General features: G+C 35.3%; 1 protein-coding gene and 2 pseudogenes across 8 annotated transcripts; all 3 read right to left on the minus strand.

Annotated features, from left to right (window-relative positions):
• Positions 1-3,099: 3,099 nt before the first annotated feature.
• LOC110790003 (non-functional pseudokinase ZED1-like) lies at positions 3,100-4,139 on the minus strand (annotated as a pseudogene).
• Positions 4,140-7,515: 3,376 nt separating this feature from the next.
• LOC110790002 (non-functional pseudokinase ZED1-like) lies at positions 7,516-8,908 on the minus strand (annotated as a pseudogene).
• Positions 8,909-9,528: 620 nt separating this feature from the next.
• Positions 9,529-18,114, minus strand: LOC110790010 (probable protein phosphatase 2C 59). Of its 8 annotated transcripts, none has more exons than XM_021994744.2 (10): positions 17,976-18,113; positions 17,409-17,466; positions 17,211-17,271; positions 14,359-14,486; positions 13,212-13,310; positions 12,951-13,109; positions 11,688-11,774; positions 11,504-11,595; positions 10,195-10,269; positions 9,529-10,099 (listed from the first exon to the last, which is right to left on the minus strand). In XM_021994744.2, exons 2-10 carry the CDS (start codon positions 17,434-17,436, stop codon positions 9,845-9,847), a joined length of 984 nt encoding a protein of 327 aa, XP_021850436.1. In that variant the 5' UTR covers positions 17,437-17,466; positions 17,976-18,113; the 3' UTR covers positions 9,529-9,844. The 8 variants fall into 8 exon arrangements, with proteins under 8 accessions (XP_021850436.1, XP_056691591.1, XP_056691589.1 ...); XM_056835613.1 differs by having other exon boundaries at positions 17,211-17,348; positions 17,425-17,466; positions 17,976-18,099; XM_056835611.1 differs by having other exon boundaries at positions 17,211-17,348; positions 17,425-17,466; positions 17,809-18,088.
• Positions 18,115-21,363: the final 3,249 nt, after the last annotated feature.

Here is a 21,363-nt window from a genome sequence, read left to right on the forward strand (position 1 = left end):
TTACGGCAAATTATCTCAAACCCTTCTAATCAATGGGTGCAATTAGTCACTAAGAAGTATCTTCGAGGGAAAGATTTATTTTCTTATTCCCCATCCATAAATTGCTCGTGGCAATGGAGGAACCTTATGAAACTACAACCTTTATTCAAAAAGGGCCTAAGATGGCAAGTAGGATCAGGAAAACAAATTTCCTTTTGGTTTGATAATTGGGCTTTTTCTAGTCCATTAGTAGAAATGGTCTCTTGCTCTAGCTCTTCCCCTGAACAAACAGTACATGATTACATAACGCATGATAAGCAATGGAATATGTCTAAGCTACATAGCGTTCTCCCTCAAAATTTGGTGGAGGAAGTTTGTAAGATTCTTATACCATATAATAATATTGATGATAATTTGATTTGGAGCCCAGGAGACAGGCAATTTCTCTACTAAATCTACATCTTTACTAGCTCAAGGCTTATCCACGACGGTGGAAAATCGAGTCCCCTATCGCTGGATTTGGTCGCTCGACATCCCCCCGAAAATCAAAAACTTTCTTTGGAAAATTTGTTTAGATGGTCTCCCTACTAAAGAAAGTGAAGGAAGTATGTCCTTCACCAAAGGTGCATTAAGTCTAATACCAAGGTTCAGACTAATTGCGAACAATTAATTCAGTGAGATCAAGTGATCGGAACAGCTAGCTGGAGCAATGCTTCCGATCAGTGAGTTCTAATGAATATTAAACTCACAACTTACTCTTGACTGAACCTACAAGGTCACACCAATGACACGTAACAGATCACCGGATTAAATGAATCGGAAATTCATTTAATAGCTTTTCGGGAATTAGTTGGAAAGCGTATTATACGAAACGACCTTGCATCGGAATCGTATATCGTATCGCAAATATTCGTAAGCTAGGCGAAACGAATAAATCGTATCGTACGACGGTGATTCGTCGTATACGAAACGGTAAATAATATATCGGAAATATATTAATCGCGGATACGAAAAGGGGCAACGCTGCCAGCCCAACGAGCCAAGGCGCGCAAGCGCGCAAGGCCCACGGGGCGTAGCAGCGACTCAGCGCGCAAGGTCCATGCCTTGGCTGGGCGCGCGCACACGCAAGGGACAACAGCAGCAGCAGCGCATACAGCGCGGCCCAAGGCCCAGCGCCTGTATGGCTGTGCGCGTGTGGGCTTGCGCGGACGATGCTGGCCGGCCTTGCCTTATGACTTGGTCGGTTAGTAAGGTTATGTTAATAACCTTCTAACCACTTTTCCAACACAACACAATTCAGTCACACAACCCTAGGAGAAAAACAGAGAACCCTAATTCTCTCTGTGCCTCCAAAGTGTGTTCATCCCAAAAGCACAAACTCTTGATCGATTGTCTAAGCTACGATAATCAAGACGGATTTGATCGTGTCGGTGAACCAAGTAGAGGAACGACAAGTGGAGTTCTAAGTTCGTGTTCGTTGACAATTTGTGGAAAACACGCTTCTAACGTAAGTCTGCTTAATCTGTGCTTTATACATGCTTCCTGGCTTTGGGGATTGTTTCCGCACATGTTATTATGTTTAACTATATTCCCCTACAGAAAGATTAGCTAAAAGTCATGTTTTTGTCCCTTCCCAATGTCCATTTTGTGACCACCATATTGAAAATGCGTCTCACATTTTTCTTTATTGTCCATTTAGCAAGAATATCTATGACTATTTGTCTGCAAATGAAGGTTGGACCCCTTTACCTATCTTATCTTCCATTGACATGGTCCAGACCCTTCAAACTCTTAAAGATAATTTAAGATTAGTTGAGTTTGAAAGACTAATTATTATTTGGTGGCATATATGGTTCATACGCAACTCAGTAATTTTCAAAAATAAAAGTTTCAACGCATTCCAAGCTTGCACCATTATTAGAACTTTTTACAAAAATTGGATCTCTTCCAAAGATATAAGCTTGGAGGACATCAATCCTCATGTAAAGACTAACAACCAGAAGAAAATGGCTTCCAAGAGCATTGAAGTTTCTTGGACCAAGTCGCCTTCCGGATTTCATAAGTTAAATTTTGATGGGTCAAAGTTGTCTAATGGTCAAGCTTCTTTCGGTTTTGTTATTAGAAATGATTCAGGCGAACTTGTGTTAGCCGGAGCCAAAGACCGCAGTGGGTATGCGAGAGGGTATTAAAGGAGCTATTTTCCTTGGAATTAAAAACCTTATCATTGAAGGGGATAATCTCCTAGTAATCAATGGTTTGAAACGTACATGGAAAATTCCTTAGATTAACACTATTATGTGTGATGCAGAGATGAACCTTGCTCGTTTCGGCTCTTTCTCGGGCAATCACTGTTTTAGGGAAGCTAACCAAGCGGCGGATTTCATGGCGGCTAAAGGGACTAATCTGCAAATCATGAAGTATTGGTTCTCTTCGTGGGATAACACCCTCTCTCTCATCATCCGTAAGGATGCTTTAGGTTACACTTATGTAAGAGTATAACCTAGTTTCTTCTCCTTATAAAAAAAAATATAGTGACCTTTATGGTTCACATAATGACTACTCCGTATAATGAATTAAACTCCAATTCTCTTAGATGTTATATATTAACCATTTTTTGAACCAAACTAACCCTATGTTTTTAAAAGATAATATTAATACGCAACATGTACTAACGACACCAATTTGATATGTTTTTCATAATAATTCTAATAAACACGAGAAAATAAATTATAATCAAGTTGATGACATTTTTAGGCATGATCCACAATAAATTTAGTGTAGATCAAGTCCATTTAAGAATTAGTGAGATTGAAGTGATTAATACAAGAATTAATTCCCTCCCCAAAAGTGGATGTAAGTCACGTTGGATGAGTGAACCACTGTAAATCTTAATGTTCTTTATTTTATTATACTTCAATTATTTCCCAATTGAAGTTAGTTGCAAAAATTAAAAAAAAATCTATCTTTATTGAATTAATCCGGCATTAATTAATAATAGATAAAAACTTTACCCTCATTTGGTCACCTGGAAGAGTCTATGTGCTTTATAAATTAACCTGCTATCACAGATGAATGAGGAATATATATACAATTGTCTTGAAAGTCACATCTTTATTTTCCCTAGGTTGTAGGGATAGATTGAGGACATCTAGTGGTGTTGTTGAGGTTAGTTGCAACCTCCACCATTGTTGGCCTATCGTCTCCTCCTTCTGCCACGCACCTGAGTGCAAGATGTATAGACTGCCTTAGCTGGAGGTCCTCAATACTTGTCAATCCGTTTCTAGTAATTGAAGGATCTACAATCTCGTAAATGCAATTATTTTTGAAGCCATTCCCTGCCCAGATAATTAATGCACTGTTCTGATCATTTCTTTCTCCTGTCAGATCAGAAAAATAAGGGATCTTTCCTGTTAAGAGCATAAGAAAAATCGCACCAAAAGAGTACACATCAGAACTCTCTGCTACTTTTCCATCCATCAAATATTCAGGTGCTATATAGCCAAAAGCCCCCTTTATAGGACTGACTTGAACAAATATTTCACTTTAGGAATAGAAATAGAAGCACTAAAGTTTGACAGTTTAGCAGTGGTGTTCTGATCCAAGAAAACATATTGAGGTGCCAAACACCTATGGATGATGGGCCTCGGAAAAGCTGTGTGGAGATTAGAAACAACATAAGATATTTCCCACGCAATCCTTAGTCATTCATTCCACTGCAATACTTGTTTGTTTTGGTGCTTATCCTTAAAAAGTATTCGGTCTTTAAGAGTTTCGGAAGCCACCCACTCATAAACAATAACAGGAGATCTAGTCTCCAGGCAACATCCTAGTAGTTTGTGGACATTATTATGTGTAGCCATTTGTGAAGCAACCGCAATCTCACGTAAAAGCCCATATTTGGTGTCCTCATTATCACTACTCTGCAGCTTTACCAATACAACTCTCCCCTCCCAAGAGCCTCGGCATAGATAAAAGCAGTTACTAACAAAAATTAGATCATGTTCCACATTCATATTGTTGAGCTCATCAACTGAGAAGAATCGGACATGATTGGGTTTACCATGAAACAAGGAAATTCTTTCTTCAAGTACATCTGCTCCATTTCTTATGAAATTGTTTTCACTTCCTTGGAAAACTTTGTATTTCTTGTTTCTCTGCATCAACCAATTGAGTTATGTGGTCCATTCAAGTAAGGAAACATTGAAAGTGGAAACGCCAGTCAACTTCAAACAAAGAAATGAAATAGAAGAATTGGCAATTTTCATCCAAGCAGTAAATGAAAAGGAGATGTGCACGAATTCAGATTCATCCATAAGTTTAGGACATCAAGGACATAAATGAAAATGAAATAGCAGTACCTTTTCAACAACGTAACGAAGTCGTCAGAAAATTTTAATAGACTTGAGATTTTAAGATGCCTCCTTCCTGTATCTAGCTCAATCAGATGAAGCATTCAATTTCTTTTCACCACTATTGGAATCGAGAGCGATGGACATGCAAGGCAAATGCGCTTAGCTCCAGTCAACCATCCTTATTCACAAACCAATGACGTTCTTCAGAACCAAGTCCCTATCCTAGTGGAAATATATTAATGCACTCATCTTGTTGAAGTCTTTCTAGATTTGTTACTTTTATATGTTTTATTTACTTTATTCTACTTAAATGAAAGACATATCAATGTATTAGATTATTGAATGTCAATCAAATGAGTAGCTCTACGAAAGCACTCTCACCTAGGCAGGAGGGGACTCAGTTCTAACCAGCACTAACCAACTACCAGTTAAAACACGACTACACGTTACACTTCGTACTGCACCGTCAAACTTACCACCAGTCTACCGCAATTTGGATTATACACACGGGTGCACAGTGCTCATGGTGCACCCTGAAGAACATTTGTTGAGTATCTAAAGAACATGAAGAATGATTTCAATGTACATATACAAATGAAATATTTGCAATATATGTACTATGGATTTGAACTATATGTTCATTTAGTATATGTTATATAAATATGAATGATATGTTCTTTGCATTTGAACTATATGTTCTTTTAAAAATAGGGTGCACAGTGAGCATTGTGCACCCGAATGTATAAACCATATTTTGCCAATCTACAACTAATCAACTTTAATCAAGTATGTAAATATCAAACATAACCATGCTTATCCAAAAATAATTTCAAGAATCATAACATGTAAATATCAAACATAAATCAAACAAACCATCCTTCAACTGCTAATTAGAAACATAACTGTATAAGCAAGATTCTTTAAATTACAGAATCTAAGTTGTTATTTATTATATTTTGTTAGGAAAAGAAGACATATAATTTGATTTGGATTATTGGTAAATTATTTGGTTTATAAATTCGAGGTCACGGGTTTGATACTTGTACAACACATATTTGTCATTTTTAAATACATGTGTATGACATAGAACTTTGGAGTGAGATTAGTCAGAGTGCCACATGACATATAGATGTTCTTATCATACGCTTTGTAATATATTAGTATAAATCGGCTAAAACTTCTAAATGAAAGCATACCTCTTCTAAATTCAGATCAGTGTGATCATACATGTAACTATGTCATGCACGTACCTCATAACATAATATCCCCTTAGGGCTAATCCGAATTCGGGGCGAGTTCTGGGGTGGATAGGTTCCAGTCCCCTCCCAATTGTTTATAAGAAAGTATATATGTGCCACATATATCCCTTCTTATTACGCCACGTCTCCACTAATAAGCATATAACAAGGATCGAACACCGAACCTCATGAGTTTAGGTTACACTTTCTACCATCTTAGCTAGCTACGTTTTTTTTTTTTGATAAACAAATTAATTCATTGATAAAAAGTCATACGACATCTACATAAATATATAAATCTAACAAATACATAACAATCGAATCAAATAAAAACTTCTTTTCACCATAGCTACGATCGTAGTATATCAAACATTTTGTATACCCTCTTTTATATCGCTATGATTTACAGCCTTCATTGACGAGGGGGTCTATAGATCTGTTGTAGCCGTGACAAATATGATTTCCGTCTGATTCGTCTGATTGTAGTCGAAAGATTGACATATTCTTCGATCCCGCATAAATCTTTACCAAAGAAACAACCTGAACTAAACTAAACACACAAAACATAACTAAAAACAAACCCACCATAGGGGTACTTACTACACCGAAACAATCAAACCCACCATAGGGGTACTTATTGAGATCTAACGCAAAAACACAACGGAATTGAAAGAGAAGGGCGGAAATAACCAAATTTCCGAAGAAAATTGGCTATTTCCGCCCTAAAAAACCCTAATTTTTGTAAACCCTAAAAAGAGAGAGAAAAGAGGGAGAGAGGGGAGAAGCGGCTTCTAGCTAGCTACGTTGTATGTTATGTTTTTTCATATAAATATAAAATACAATATTTTTAAAATGGTTTCATGTTTACAAAAGGTAAAACCCACTAAGAGTAAAACCCGTAGCACCACCCGAGCCACACACTAGTTACTAGGTTAGTTCCCGTGCAATGCACGAATGTCACTAAATATTTAGTTTATTTTATCTAGGATAAATTGTATTTTACCATCTAAAAAAATCGAAAAATTGTTTTTTACCACCTAAAAATTAAAACTTGTATTTTACCGCCTAAAAAAAAAATTAAAACTTGTTTTTTACCACCTAAAATTGAAAAAAATAGATGAAACCGTTATATGAAGTTTCGTCTTTTTTGCCGTTTTTCAGATGGTAAAAATACAATTTTAATTTTTTTTAGGCGGTAAAATACAAGTTTTAGTTTTTTAGGTGGTAAAAAAATAAATTTCGATTTTTTAAAAACAATTTGTCCTTTTATTTATTTTGGTTTTTTCTCCCCAATGAAGTAGAACAAATCAAGTTTTGTCATTTGTAATTGGAATTATAACAAAAGAAAAACAGAATTAAGCAAGTAGTACAAAATTATTATATACGAAGTATGCAAGTTTATATTCCTCATTTTATCTGCGAACACAAAATTTGGCACATATTGCGGTTCAAGGTATCTTATTTTGCAGATCCGAAGTTAACCAAATTTCGAGTTTTCAAGTAGTTTTGCACAACTACTTTTTCTTTAATTTTTTTTAACACTTGCTTGACCTCAAATGCAATAAAATATTACCCACAATCTCTCACGTTTTCCGGCACAATAAAAGCTATTAGAGATAAAATAATGAAATTGGGCCAAATCCATAATGAAATTTAGATTCCCAAACGTGCCATTAAGATTATCATAAAATCTGTAAACAAGAGTACATTAATTATAAAAATACTTAAGAGCAACGTGTCACAAACTTGAAATCTACTATGTTCTGTTTTTTCCCCTTTATGTATCCACTTTTTAAAAATAGGTGTATTTTGTTATATCTAATTCTACTTTTATTAATTACTTTATTACGTTTTCCTTACTTTTTCCATCTTTTTCTTACAACCACTCACCACTTCTCAAAACAAGAGTCTATGGTAAATGAGAAGAAATAAAAGAGAAAAACAGATAGAGTAACAATAATCAATAACAATAATCAATAACAAAGAATCACCTCTCACAAATTAAATGAGTATAAAACAGTGTGATAAAAGGATCTCTATGTTGTAGCAAGGCTGGAAAGTAATAATCCGGAAGAAGGTAGCATTATCTATGTTGAACACCGATGGAGCAACATGAGACATTCACAACATATTGCTAGTGGTGCTGGTTATAGATTCAGAGGTTTTGATCATGTTGTTGAGCTCAGCTGTGACTTCAACCATGGTTGGCCTACCATCTTTTGTAATTTTGGTGCATCTGAGTGCAAGATTCAGAGATGCCCTCACTTGAGAATCCACAACACCAATTTTAGAGATTGCAGGATCAAGAATCTCAATAATGTCCTCCTTTTTTAATTCTTTGGTTACCCAATCAATTAATGGAAGAGTAGCAAGCTTTCCTGTCAAGAGTACAAGGAAAAGCACACCAAATGAATACACGTCTGTACACTCTGCCACTTTCCTATGTTGATGATATTCAGGTGCCATAAAATCCCTAGCCCCTATTATAAAATCTTCAACCACAAATTCTTCACCATTGGGAATCAAAACCGGAGAGAAGTTGGATAATTTGGCAGTGTTGTCCTTTTCCAAGAAAACATTATCAGGTTCCAAGCATCTGTTGATGATGATGGTCCCTCAATCATCCTTTTTTGCAACTTTATCAAAACAGCTTTCCCCTCCCATGAACCTTGGTGACAAAAGAAATAACGGATAGGATTTGTTCTACCACGAAACAAGAATATGCTTTCTTCAAGTATCCATGCTCCATTCTTTACAAAGTTTTCTTCACTTCCACGGAAAGTCTTGTATTTGCTTCTTTTCTACATTAAATAAATAAATTAAACTGTATTTATGTTACTTTTATGAATAAGAGTATAAATTAAACTCGAGAAGAACAAGTTGTGGAGTTTTTTTATTTTTGCAAGCAAATTAACAATGTTTTGTATACACAAGAATAATAGTTTGATACCATTTCATACTCGTGTGGTTTGTTTCTGCTCCAGTAACATACTCGTCTTATCTTCTTTTTGATGCAAATTAAGCAACATGTTCGGAGTTCCCTTGAGTCTTAACCCTTGCTGATCGAAGTACCTTTTCTCACAAACCCATGACTTGAACTGCTTACTCAAACTAGAATCGTGGAGTCTGAAATAGAATGTTTGATATAGTAGTTACAACTTACAAGTGAAGTTATTCAAGTGGAAATATTTGATGAGGAACTTGTCCCTTGTCAACCATCAAGTAATAAAACAGAATAATAACCATACCAAATCGAAAATAACAAGAGTACCTTCCAAATGATGCCCTTCTGCAAAAGTAAAAGCAAGGCCCAATTCATTAGCATATGTGTAATTTTTATGGAAACATGACATCAATTACTCTTACTTAACTCAATTTCTTCAACGAAAATAGTGGCGAAAAGTCCACATTTGACTTAGAGTCAACTGTCAACTATCTTTGCATCACAAGTCCACGTTCAAGACAAGCATAGAAGGGAATAAGGGGTGACAAAAGAAATAAAAGGGTTCCTCTGTATGAGAAAAGGATGTCAAATGACAAAAACATCCAAGGTCTGAAATCTCAAGTCTGAATTATTAGTTCGGGAGGAAATTTCAAAACACCTACGGTATCTATACCATTATTGTTTTTTTTAAACGTCGTACAGTTAATAAAAGAGGATAGAAAATGAAAAATAAAAAATATCTTTTTATGAAAATTTTACACGAGGGAGTGATATGTATTATAGTATACTCTAGTTCGTTGTTGACTGCAATTTAACACAGGAAACATATTCAATAATTAAAAAGATAAAAAAGTTGTACGTATGGCAGCTTGGTGGCAGAGAGCATGAAAATAAGTGTAAGGTGCCCCAGGGAATTTGGGTGTTTTAATCCCTTTATTGCAGTTTAAATCTCTAGTGACATCTATGTGTTTTGACAAGAAATGATACAACGTTATTACAAACATACACTTAAAAATGACACAAAAGAATATCTCAACTTCTGAATTACCATTCGGATTTCCAACCGTAAATCGCATCATTAAGCTCTTATACAATTTATGTGTGTGTGTGTCTATATAGTTAAATTAGATCATAAACAAAGCTCCAGAACTTCTAAATTACAAATACATCAACTGATACTTTTCACCTATGAACATTACAATTTATCCCAAGCCCGTCCGTTTCTTGATTAACCTATAAACAGATTTGTAATATCATCTGCGTCTATTTTCACAGACAGTGAGGCTAGTCAGACATTAGAGGAGCAGACCGATAACTTCTTTTATTTTTTTTTAGTGAGAACCACCCTTGGAAGAATCACTGTGTTTTCCAGGGAGCTGATTTGAGGAATCACCAGAGTGCCTTTTCGAGGTATCAGCCTGAATTCCCGACACTCGCTTTGAGGAATCACTATGACCACAATTTTCTAGGAACCTAACCACTACACAGGTGATGTTATCTGCACTACCTCGCTGATAAGCTTCTTTCATGAGCTTCTTTGATGCTTCTTCCGAATCCTGAATGGGTTTCACCATATCAACCGCCTCCTGCAATTATTTGTTCAAGAAAATAAATCTAGGTTAAGAGAGTCCAAATTATTGATTGTGGTCTGTAACCAGGAATGATCATAGACATGGCAAACCTCGTTAGTGACGACATCCCACAACCCATCACTTGCAAGAATAAGGAACTCAAGAGAACTGTCAACTTTTTCTTCCTGGTAAAACAACAATACACATTAGAACTTAATCCAGAAATTTTAGCCTAATTATTTAATTGTGGAAAAAAAACACCCCAAGATTTCTAGGCACCGTGCATGAAAACGCGAAAACAGCACCATTTGCCTGCACACACACATCATATATATGTGTGCTGTTTACAAGCTCATAGAGTACCTACCGGCACAAGATATACCCGAACAAAATTGAGAAATAACAAAATAAAGAAATGAGACATTTACATAAATCCACACATGTTTAAATCCACACATGCCAGCATCAACAGAAATTGCATGTGGTTACTTATTTTATGTTGCTTTGAGAACAAATAGAACTTTTGATTTAGAGGTAATACATTTGTATGAGCATACAATAAAAAGCAACCAACTTCCTCTTCAAAAAAAATTTAGAAACAGGAATGTTGATGACCAGGAAATATGATGAGACGGAAGATTTTGGTTAAGAGAAATAGTTAGATAGGGCCCCTTAGGGTGGTAACTGGTAAGAGAAAATCTGAGATACATGCACAATAACTCATGTTCTCATTAGATGTGCTTATATCAAAGACATTGTCATAGAAGTTGGAGGGGAGAAATACAGATGACAATGTAGAAAATATCATATTTTCCTGCTCTGTTCCATCTGCAGTAAGAATTCAGGCAATTATCCAAACTCGAAATACTCCCTCCTTGCAGGGATAACAGTCACATATGGAGTACCAGTTTGCTATGTTACTCAGACTCGGGTACTCAAGTCGGACAGACAGACACATATACGTGTTGAAGTGTCTGACTTTGCTATTTGGTGATTTTAATCATGTATTGGTCCAAAATGAAGTGTCAAAGCGTCCATACCCTTGTCCGAGTGTTGAGGATTCAAACACGAGTACTTGGCATTAAATAAAGAGTCCCAGTACCATACCTAATTTACCTATTGTAGCTGCCTGAATTTTATTTTATTCCAAAGTAGTAATGGTTTATAATTTGGTGTCCCACAATGCCCTTTGTGGAAAAGGTCCAAAAATAAGCAAAGATTTTTCTAGTAAAATCACATCATGTAGTCAATATTTTACTGCGTTGTGACAAGGTGGCGACTATTTCCATATAGAGAGACATAGCATGGTACATTCAATACATTATACATGACAGGAAATGATATTGTACTATCTTATAGCAAGAATTATATGTTGGAGACAGTTAATAATAATCTAACCCATGAAATTCTTCACCAGACCTTAATCTCAGGGTCAGCAACCACATACTGCTTCAAGAGTTTGTCACCAAAAGCACGAGAAACAGCAAGAACACCCCCAACTCTCCAAGTTCCTGTTTATCAAGAGTCAGCCATCCAAAATTAAACAAATTACAGTGGATAGAAGGAGCTAAGATGAAAAGGATTGGGTACTAAAAACCCTTACCAGCCCACATAACAAAACCTCCTGCATCTTCAATCCGTTGCCGTTCATCACTTTGGTCTGGCTTGTGATCTCGGGAAACAGCAATTGCTGCAAAAATATGGACAAGATGAGTGATCAACAACCCCAAAATTGTCATCAAAAAAGTTTCTGATATTAGCATTCAAACATTACAAAGAAGCTGCAAATATTTTTCACACGGAGTAAAAGAAACCCATTTTACTCTCCCAGTCAACGAAAACAAATTGGCTAAGAAAGTGGTATTCCGAAAAGGATAATCTCACTCTAACCTCAAAAAAAGGCCTTTAAAACATAGAACAAACCCTTCCATTTATTGACCAAAATAAAGCCATAATAACTCGAGGTAATTACTCGGAAACAAAAAATCACAACATCACACATTGGAGGGTTTATTTGACAGTTAAATCAATTCCAATAAAAAGAATTATAAGCATAGGAGGAAAAAGAATAGAGTGAAACCACTAGTTGTTAATCTGCACTATTATTTGTAATCACACCCAAGCAAGAAAAGACTCTACAAACAATTCTTTTTTCTATAATCAACATTGAAGATGTTATGTAAAATCAATTTTTAGATAACAATGTGTTTTGGTAACAATAAGGGACAGTCCTAACTTGTTTGTATTTGTTCTCTGGTGCAATGTATAAAAAGGCTCAAGGCGCAACAAGGCGATTTGGAGTTCCCAGCGCCTTAGGCGCGCCTCGGTGCGCCTCATTGAAGTGAGGCGCCCTAATAAAAAGTGAAAAAAAAAGTGAAAAAATGGTATGTCTCTTGGTAGGTGCTTGCGCCTTTTTGCGCCTCAAAGTGCGCCTTTGTGCGCCTTTTTGCGCCTTGGTGCGCCTTTTTGCGCCTCATTGAAGTCGCCTCGCCTAGACAATAAAAGGCGCTGGCTCCAATCGCCTTGCGCCTCAGAGCCTAGGCGCGCCTTTTTATACACTGCTCTGGTGATTAATATATTTCTCTCTTACTTCTCAAAAAAAAAACAATAAGGGACAGAGGAGGGAGAGATGTGGGCTAGAAATTCCTTTCCAACATTGCATTGCTCCATTTTCATTCGCGTCCCTTTCCCAATTTTATGTCCAAATTCATAAAAATGGATCCCTTGCTCTCTCTACTCTCCCTAACCCTCATCCAGACACACTGCAACCTAATTTCTAATGGTGGTTTATAAGCTGTATATGCCACTGAAAGCCTAATATCCCATAAATAGTAACTATGGTGAAACATGTTTATTGAGCACTTGCCTTCACCACCCCGGCAAATAACAGCCCTAGAATCACCCACATTAGCCACCAACAAACGATCACCAACAAGGATAGCAGTGGATGCAGTTGATCCTGCGTCTCTGTTCTGGGAGTTCTCAGATTTTAAAAATTCTGAATCTGTATGGCTGTAAGCATCAGCTGCAATTATAAACAGAATAAGAAAGAAGATTTTCAGTGATAAGTGATTCAGCTTTCTTAGAGCACTGACAAGACAACGTGCAGAACTCTGAAAATACAAACCTATAGCTGATTTGGTATCAGCAATGAACTTTGGGTGCTTAATCAGATTGCTGAAAAGATGGTGTTTAACATATTCAGCAGCTCGAGCCCCACCATGTCCTGCAAAATTGAGTTAGCCTCAATTAGATCAAAGAACCAACATTGTGAATGGGCATAGAAACAAAACCCTTCCAAATCCCAAGCTCCTTGGTTTTATTCTTCCAACCAAAATGTCCAACGAAATTCACTCCTGTTCCCATTCAAGTCTCACTTCCATTTTATAAAACCTGCTAAGATCCAAACTAAAGATGATTTAAACGGTTGTCATATCATGTTTGCACCTCGCAACTATCCATTACTATGCAAGCAGTATTTACTCTGTAGAAGTACCAAAAGGGAGTGATACAAAGATAGAAGTCATGGAACTATTGGATAAGTATATACTTGAACATATTTGAGAGAATCATATCCAATTGAATTCTCAAGAACAAAATAAATTGTAATTGAGCATAATTGAGGTCAGTTCACAGCGGAATCTTTACTTATAAATACCCCACACTTTCAAAAGGATTTTGGATTTTTTATAATTATCAAGGATAAACAATCAACAAGACAAATTCACAGAAAAAGTCAGGCGGAGGCATGAGGCCATATCTGGTGTTGCTTCAAATATAAGAGAATGAAAAATTTATTTACAGATGGTGTTGCTTCAAGAACTCAATTAATACTTTCCATTGTACACAATTCACAGAAGCAATGGTCAGGCCCAACGATGAACGAAATTCCATCCCCACCTATTTCTTCCCATTCTTTATCTACAGAAGGTTACACACAAATTAAGGAAAGGGGGAAAGGGTAGAGATGGATGATCGTGAAAAAGGAAGAAAGAGAACATTATTAAAGTAAGGGCAAGAAAGTCATTTTAGGTGTCAAAATTTTCCATAACTAGAAAGGAACTATGGATATGAAATTCCAAAATAATTCCTTCAACAACAAAAAAAAAAAATGAAATTCCAAAAGAGGTATATGATGCAATAGAAAAAGAACAGAGGAAGTATTACACAGACTTTGTGAGATCTTTAACACTAAATCAGAAACACTGTGACGACTATATATGATAAAACCAGCATCGCAAAGCACAGGACAGAAGTCAGGAAGGACAATATACCATCAAAAACACCGAACAGGCCAACTATCTCTCCATCAACTCCGTCAATTCTAGTCTCGTAAAAATCTTCCATTGATGACCTTTTTCCAGCAGAGCTTGCATATCCATAGCTAAACTTGCCATTTTGGCTGTTCACATACATATTACTATCACAATTAGTATACTGAATGTTTTGAATATCCACACCAATATAACAAATTAACAATCTTGGTTAACTGTTTTCAGATTCCTCTTCAAACATAAGAACTCATTAGGAATTAATAATTCTAGTTCAGCTAGCTTGGCAAATTCAAGTTTCAACAATGTTTATGCCCTCAAGGAGAATGATACATTGATTATCAAATTCCTGAGTGAAACGCATCATGGTACGCTGTACAACTAAAAAAATCTGTTATTATTAAATTTCTGGTTCCACGACTACTTCCACCCCTAATTGTTACTCCATGCATATAGAATCCATCTCTTAAACTTTAATTTTCAGTTGCGCGTGACATAATATTGAGCTGCATAGTGATTGAGAAAATACTATAAAAAGAGAGGGATAAGGAAGAGTAGATAGTTATGTGAGACATGCTCAAAAATGGGTTTGAGATGAAAATTTTAACAAAATTAACAACTAAGTCAGACCTCAGGCCAACCGCCCACATATCCAAATGCCTTTAAATCTGAAATCTGAAATGCATCTCACATACAGCAAATCACAGCTCGTGTCCAACGTACAGGACTTTGTCCTGTAACAAAGTTTTTTGAGACAAGGTGTATCAGACTGAGATACTCAAACACCTATGCTCCCATACCTGACACTTGAACCCTTGTCTATGTATCTCGTGCGACGTTGATGAGAGTGTTGACCTATGAGAAGTTTCTACAAGATATTGAAAACTGCACTTTCTCTTCTCAACAAAGGCCACCCTTTTCCGCTTTTATATCATTTTTAATGGCGTTGGCATTTTCTTTATCAATATACACTTACAACTCTGGGGCACCTTAATCATTGATAAGCAAGTCTTATTCATTAAAGTGAAGTCCTTATCTTAGGTTACAATTCTTCAAGTAACTTCAATCAGGATAATAGACATAACATGACAATATCTCTTCTCATGCTTATTTCCCCCATGGTCGACGGCACACACCCCTTCGCCTCGATTTGTCATGATAAAATAATGTGTTAAGCTTGATTGTTAAGAACACTAGCTCATTGGATAAGCATCGTACTCAGTCTCATGTTTGCAGAAGTGAGGTAATCTTAGGTAACAAAAAGGTCCAGCAGGGATTTAGCTTGGACAAAGATCAGATGTAACTCTAAGGGCCAATTTGTAGTGTTAGGATTATTTTTAAGGTAAACTGGCTGCAATTATCATTCCAGTGCACCATGCAGGTGTTTTTTTTAGGCCGACAGAAAGTGATAAGATGCAAGAAGGAACAAATTGAGTTCTAGCTGAAGTGATAATTCTCTACACTCTCCAGAAAATGACAACCAACAATGTAGTCATCCATAGAGTATGTTCAGCTTCTATTAAAATGTAGGAAGAAGCTAAAAGACTTATGGTCATGGACATGCAGTCAGGACATCTAGTCCTTCGAGTTGTCATTTTTTCAGGTTCTTCTTACTCTAATAAAAAGAAAACTATAATAACGTAGAAAACAAAAACAAAGTCCATGACACATCATCACTACCCAACAGAGCTTAGTGTAATGTAAGAAATCGGTTGCATTTTAACTCTCTCTTTCCTTCCCCTCCTTATGCTTATGGAGAGCCATACTTCTCAATGGTATATGATTACAAAAGAACCACTGGCAGGCTGGTAGCTTAAAAGTTTATTTATCTTATGAACTTGAGCAAAACAGAATTCTGTATTAGCAAGTGCAGAATTGACTCACTTCACACAAGAAGCGATAATATCCTAGATAACACACACTCGCGTTTATTACCCCATAACGTGCACCTTCACGCCTAGGACACACAAACTCTCTCACACCGCAATGAATCGACATTAGTGAGACAGGCACTTTAGGGAGTAGCATTATAATAAGCTGTTTGTAGCTTGAAGAAGAAGATAGTTAGTTATTTAGGGTAGAATCTCCATAAATAAAGCAAATCAGAATGAGGGAAGGCATGCTGAATGTTATTGAGAGTTATTGTTAGTTTATTTTACATTTAAGGAGAGAACAAGCCTCTCAAATGATTGTAACTATCATCTATTATCGCGGTTTTCCAGATAATAATCAATCAAACTTCATCTTATTCCCTTAATCTTCAAAAAGATCTTGCACACACCCGGTGCACAAAAAATTTGCTGTACATATTGTTAACTTTTTAAAGTGTTATGATTAACTTTTATATTATAAAAAAAAGTTAATGGATAAACATTTTAAATGGTGATCTTTATACATTATTAATGATTTTTAAGGGATAATTTTATTAAAATGAAAAATTCTATCACTAAAAAATAGATAACTTTTAAGCATTTTGAGACAACTTTTACTCTGATGTACAATATTTATTGTACACCACCTTTAAATAAGAATTTGAGTTAGTCTTCTCATTCTATCTCTTAATTGTCTCGAAAGTTATGCTAATAGCACACGCTCACACACAAACAAATTCCTCTTTCTCAATAACATCCCATGATCAAAACCATCGAAACAATCAGCACGGCATCAACACCTAAAGAGTTAACCGAAACTTATGGGGCAAACCATAATAATGATAGGAATTTGACAATCTCAAAAGCATAAATAACAATAACTATATAATTACATCCCCCTCAAAAAAAAACATATAATTACATAAAGCTAAATCTCACAGAACTGTTACACGAAACACTGGAAAGACCAGAGGAAAAAATCACCTGAGGCCGCCGCCTGTGACAGGTTGTTCCTCGGCATGAATTTGATTGGGGGATTGCAACACTGAATCAAGGTAACCCATTTCACTGCTCAAATTTTCACAAACCCAACTTCTACCCTCTTTAATCTGATCTATAAAACTAACAACAATAACAATAGCAACAGTTAATATAAATCCTGTATTCATTAACCTAATCAACCTGTAGGTGGCGGTACCCGTAGAAACATTTCCAATTACTGATAACAACCAAATCCAACCTGAAAAACCGTTACAAAATTAAAATTGCTTTTAATCCCAAATTCTTAATTTTAAAAATAAGATCAGATGCCTCAAAAAACAGATCAAATTTAAAAAGATTGCAAATATCTGATCAAAATCAATGCAGAATGAAAATTGAAAGTGAACCCAAAATTTTAAATTACAAGAAAAGATGAGTGAAGATTATGATAATTAATCAAAATTAATGAAAATCAAGTAGACCCAAAATTCAGAAATAAGAGCATATAAATAAAGATCAAAATTACAAGAAAGCAAGATCATTATGCATTACCCAGAAAAGAAAGCAACAAACTTTACAAAGAGGGTACCACAGAAATTACCTGTATGTAGAAAAACTAATCAACAAGTCTGAAAATTAAGAAATCTAATGGTGGATTTCGATTTTTTAAAATTTTAAAAAATGAAGAAATTCAAGGGTGGTTTGACAATGCAAAAAGTGATGTTGGGAAATGCGAAAAGGGGCAAACTTTGATTGAAATTTACACACCTTTGATTAGCAGCAATTCTAATTTTAGATGTTCGGGAATTTTAATTAGTAAAAAATTCCATTATCATAGCGGTTTAAGCATGATAGGAGAGAGAGGGGCTAAAAATTGAACAAATTGGTGTAATGCCGAAAATAGAAGAAATTTTTAATTGATTTAGGTGATGTGACTTTTGTCCGATTGGTCACTGACGCCCTAAGGTAATATGCAAATTTCAAATTAGAATATAGTAAAGGTATTTAATTACAGTAGTAAAAAGAAATTTGAAGACACATGTAAGAGCATCCTTAATAATGAACAAAATAATACAAATTTTTCAATAAGACCGTCTGACGCGTCAGACGTGCCTACGTGTCAGGGCGCGGGTCATAACGCGGGTCATGACGCGGGTCAAAAGAACTCGTGGGTTTTAACTTACGGGTCATATAAATATTTATTTTTTGTCCTATTTCAAAGCCCTAATTCATTTCCCTCTCCCTCAAACTCTCGGCCTCCCTCTCTCTCCTAAATTCCCTGCTTCTTTCTCTCTCATCAAACCCTAATATCGCGGTGGTGGTGTTGCGCTGCTCGAGGTGGAGGCAAGAGAGGCAGATATCGAGGTTTTGGTTGTCGGCGGCGAGTGTCGTCCTCCTCCGTCATTGCTTCTCATGTTATTGTTTCGTATCATCACGTCAATGGCGGTGGTGGAGATCTCGGGGGGAGGGGAGAGAGGAGATTGAAAGGCGCCATTGAAGGATCCGTCGAGCGGCGAAGAAGACCGACAACAACATCATCAGATTCCGTCGATTTTTAGGTTATTGATTTTTCAGATTTTTTGTTTTTTTTGTTTTTATTTTTTATTTTACAATTTAGATCTTTGATTAATTTTGTTTATTTTCGATTTCCTGACAGGAGGTGGCGGTAGTGGAGGTGCGGCTAGGGAAGGCGATGAGTTTCTGTGAAATGATAGGGCGGTTGTGGCGAAGTTTCAACGGAATGATAGGGCGACTGTGGTGGTGCGAGTGGGTCAAATAACAAAAGTCGATTGCGGTGGTAGTAGAGGCGAGCCACGAGTTTGATGCTAGTCCCTGCTGGTGGCTGCGACGCGAACGAACGGAAGCTGCATAAGCCTCGCACCACCACAGTCGTTGTTGTTATTTTAATTAGTTTTAGGTGGCGCCGAGTATGGTGGTGCTGAGTATGGTGGTTGTGTGGTGTTGTTGGTGCAGAAACATTGCATCACCTCTGGTTCAAGGAGATTATTGATTTAGTTACATATTTGTTGTAATTAGTTAAGAAAAAAATTGTTTTAGTTATTCATTGTTTTAGGTTAGTAGTATTTCATTTTAGTTATTCATTGTTTTAGTTAAGATTTTTATTGTTTTAGTTATATTTTACTTATATTTAGTTAATAAATTAAATGGTTTAGTAATATTTTTTCTGGATTATTGTTTTAGTTATATATTTATTGTCTTTAGTTAAGAAATAAATCATTTTAGTTATTCGTCACTTTAGTTATAAATCATTTTAGTTATTCGTCATTTTAGTTTATATGGTTGTTTTAGTTTTGATAATTTCATTTTAGTTAAAAATTACTTTATTTTAGTTCAGAATAATCCTGTTTTAGTTACATTTTTTAGCTTTAGTTGAGAATAATGATGTTTAACTTACACATTATTATGTTTTAGTTAAGGTTAATTTGTTTTAGTTTAGAATAATGATGTTTTAGTTAAAAGTTATTTTGTTTTAGTTAAGAATATTTTTGCTTAACTAATTGGTTCAAATGCTTAACTAATTAGTTCGATTGATTAACTTATTAATTTAAGTGATTAACTAATTAGTTAATCTATCGGACTAATTAGTTAAGCATTTGAACCAATTAGTTAAGCAATGAAACCAATTAGTTAAGCAATGAAACCAATTAGTTAAGCATTTGAACCAATTAGTTAAGCAATCGAACTAATTAGTTAAGCATTTGAACCAATTAGTTAAGCAATGAAACCAATTAGTTAAGCACTGGAATTAATTAGTTAATCAATCGAACTAATTAGTTAAGCATTTGAACCAATTAGTTAAGCACTGGAATTAATTAGTTAAGCAATCGAATGAATTAGTTAACCATTTGAACCAATTAGTTAAGCAATGAAACCAATTAGTTAAGCATTTGAACCAATTAGTTAAGCAATGAAACCAATTACTTAAGCACTGGAATTAATTAGTTAAGCAATCGAACTAATTAGTTAAGCAATGAAACCAATTAGTTAAGCACATGAATTAATTAGTTAATCAATCGAATTAATTAGTTAATCATTTGAACCAATTAGTTAATCATTTGAACCAATTAGTTAAGTACTTGAATTAATTAGTTAAGCAATCGAACTAATTAGTTAAAGCAATGGAACTAATTAGTTAAGCCTAAAATTCAATTAGTTAATCCCAAAATTCAATTAGTTAAGTTTTGGAACCAATTAGTTAAGCAATGAAATCAATTAGTTAAGCATTGTAATTAATTAGTGAAACGTTGAAAATCAATTTGTTAAACATTTGAACCAATTAGTTAAGCAATCGAACTAATTAGTTAAGCATTTGAACCAATTAGTTAAGCACTTGAATTAATTAGTTAATCAATCGAACTAATTAGTTAAGCATTTGAACCAATTAGTTAAGCACTGGAATTAATTAGTTAATCAATCGAACTAATTAGTTAAGCATTTGAACCAATTAGTTAAGCGATGACACCAATTAGTTAAGCACTGGAATTAATTAGTTAATCAATCGAATTAATTAGTTAATCAATGGAACTAATTAGTTAAGCATTTGAACCAATTAGTTAAGCAATGAAACCAATTAGTTAAGCACTTGAATTAATTAGTTAAGCAATCGAACTAATTAGTTAAGCAATGAAACCAATCAGTTAAGCAATCGAACTAATTAGTTAAGCAATGAAACCAATTAGTTAAGCAATCGAACTAATTAGTTAAGTATTTCAACCAATTAGTTAAGCATTTGAACCAATTTTTCCATTCTGATTGCGTTGATGGATGGCTAGTAAGTCACGCCACTTGCCCTGTTTGCAGGTTCAACCTCACAAATTCCGACTTGTGGAAATCGAACGACGACACTGAAGACGACAATGATGAAATGAGTAACTTGTCGAGGTCGTTATCGACAGGGCATATGGATAGGTTAAGCAATGAAATCAATTAGTTAAGCAATATAACTAATTAGTTAAGTGTTGAAATTCAATTAGTTATGCAATGAAATCAATTAGTTAAGCATTAGAATTAATTAGTTGGGCAATCGAACTAATTAGTTAACTATTTGAACCAATTAGTTAAGCAATTAAACTAATTAGTTAAGCACTTGAATTAAAGTTAAGCAATCGAACTAATTAGTTAACCATTTGAACCA

The sequence above is a fragment of the Spinacia oleracea genome, chromosome 1 (assembly GCF_020520425.1).
Source record: "Spinacia oleracea cultivar Varoflay chromosome 1, BTI_SOV_V1, whole genome shotgun sequence".
Classification (NCBI taxonomy): Eukaryota; Viridiplantae; Streptophyta; class Magnoliopsida; order Caryophyllales; family Amaranthaceae; genus Spinacia; species Spinacia oleracea.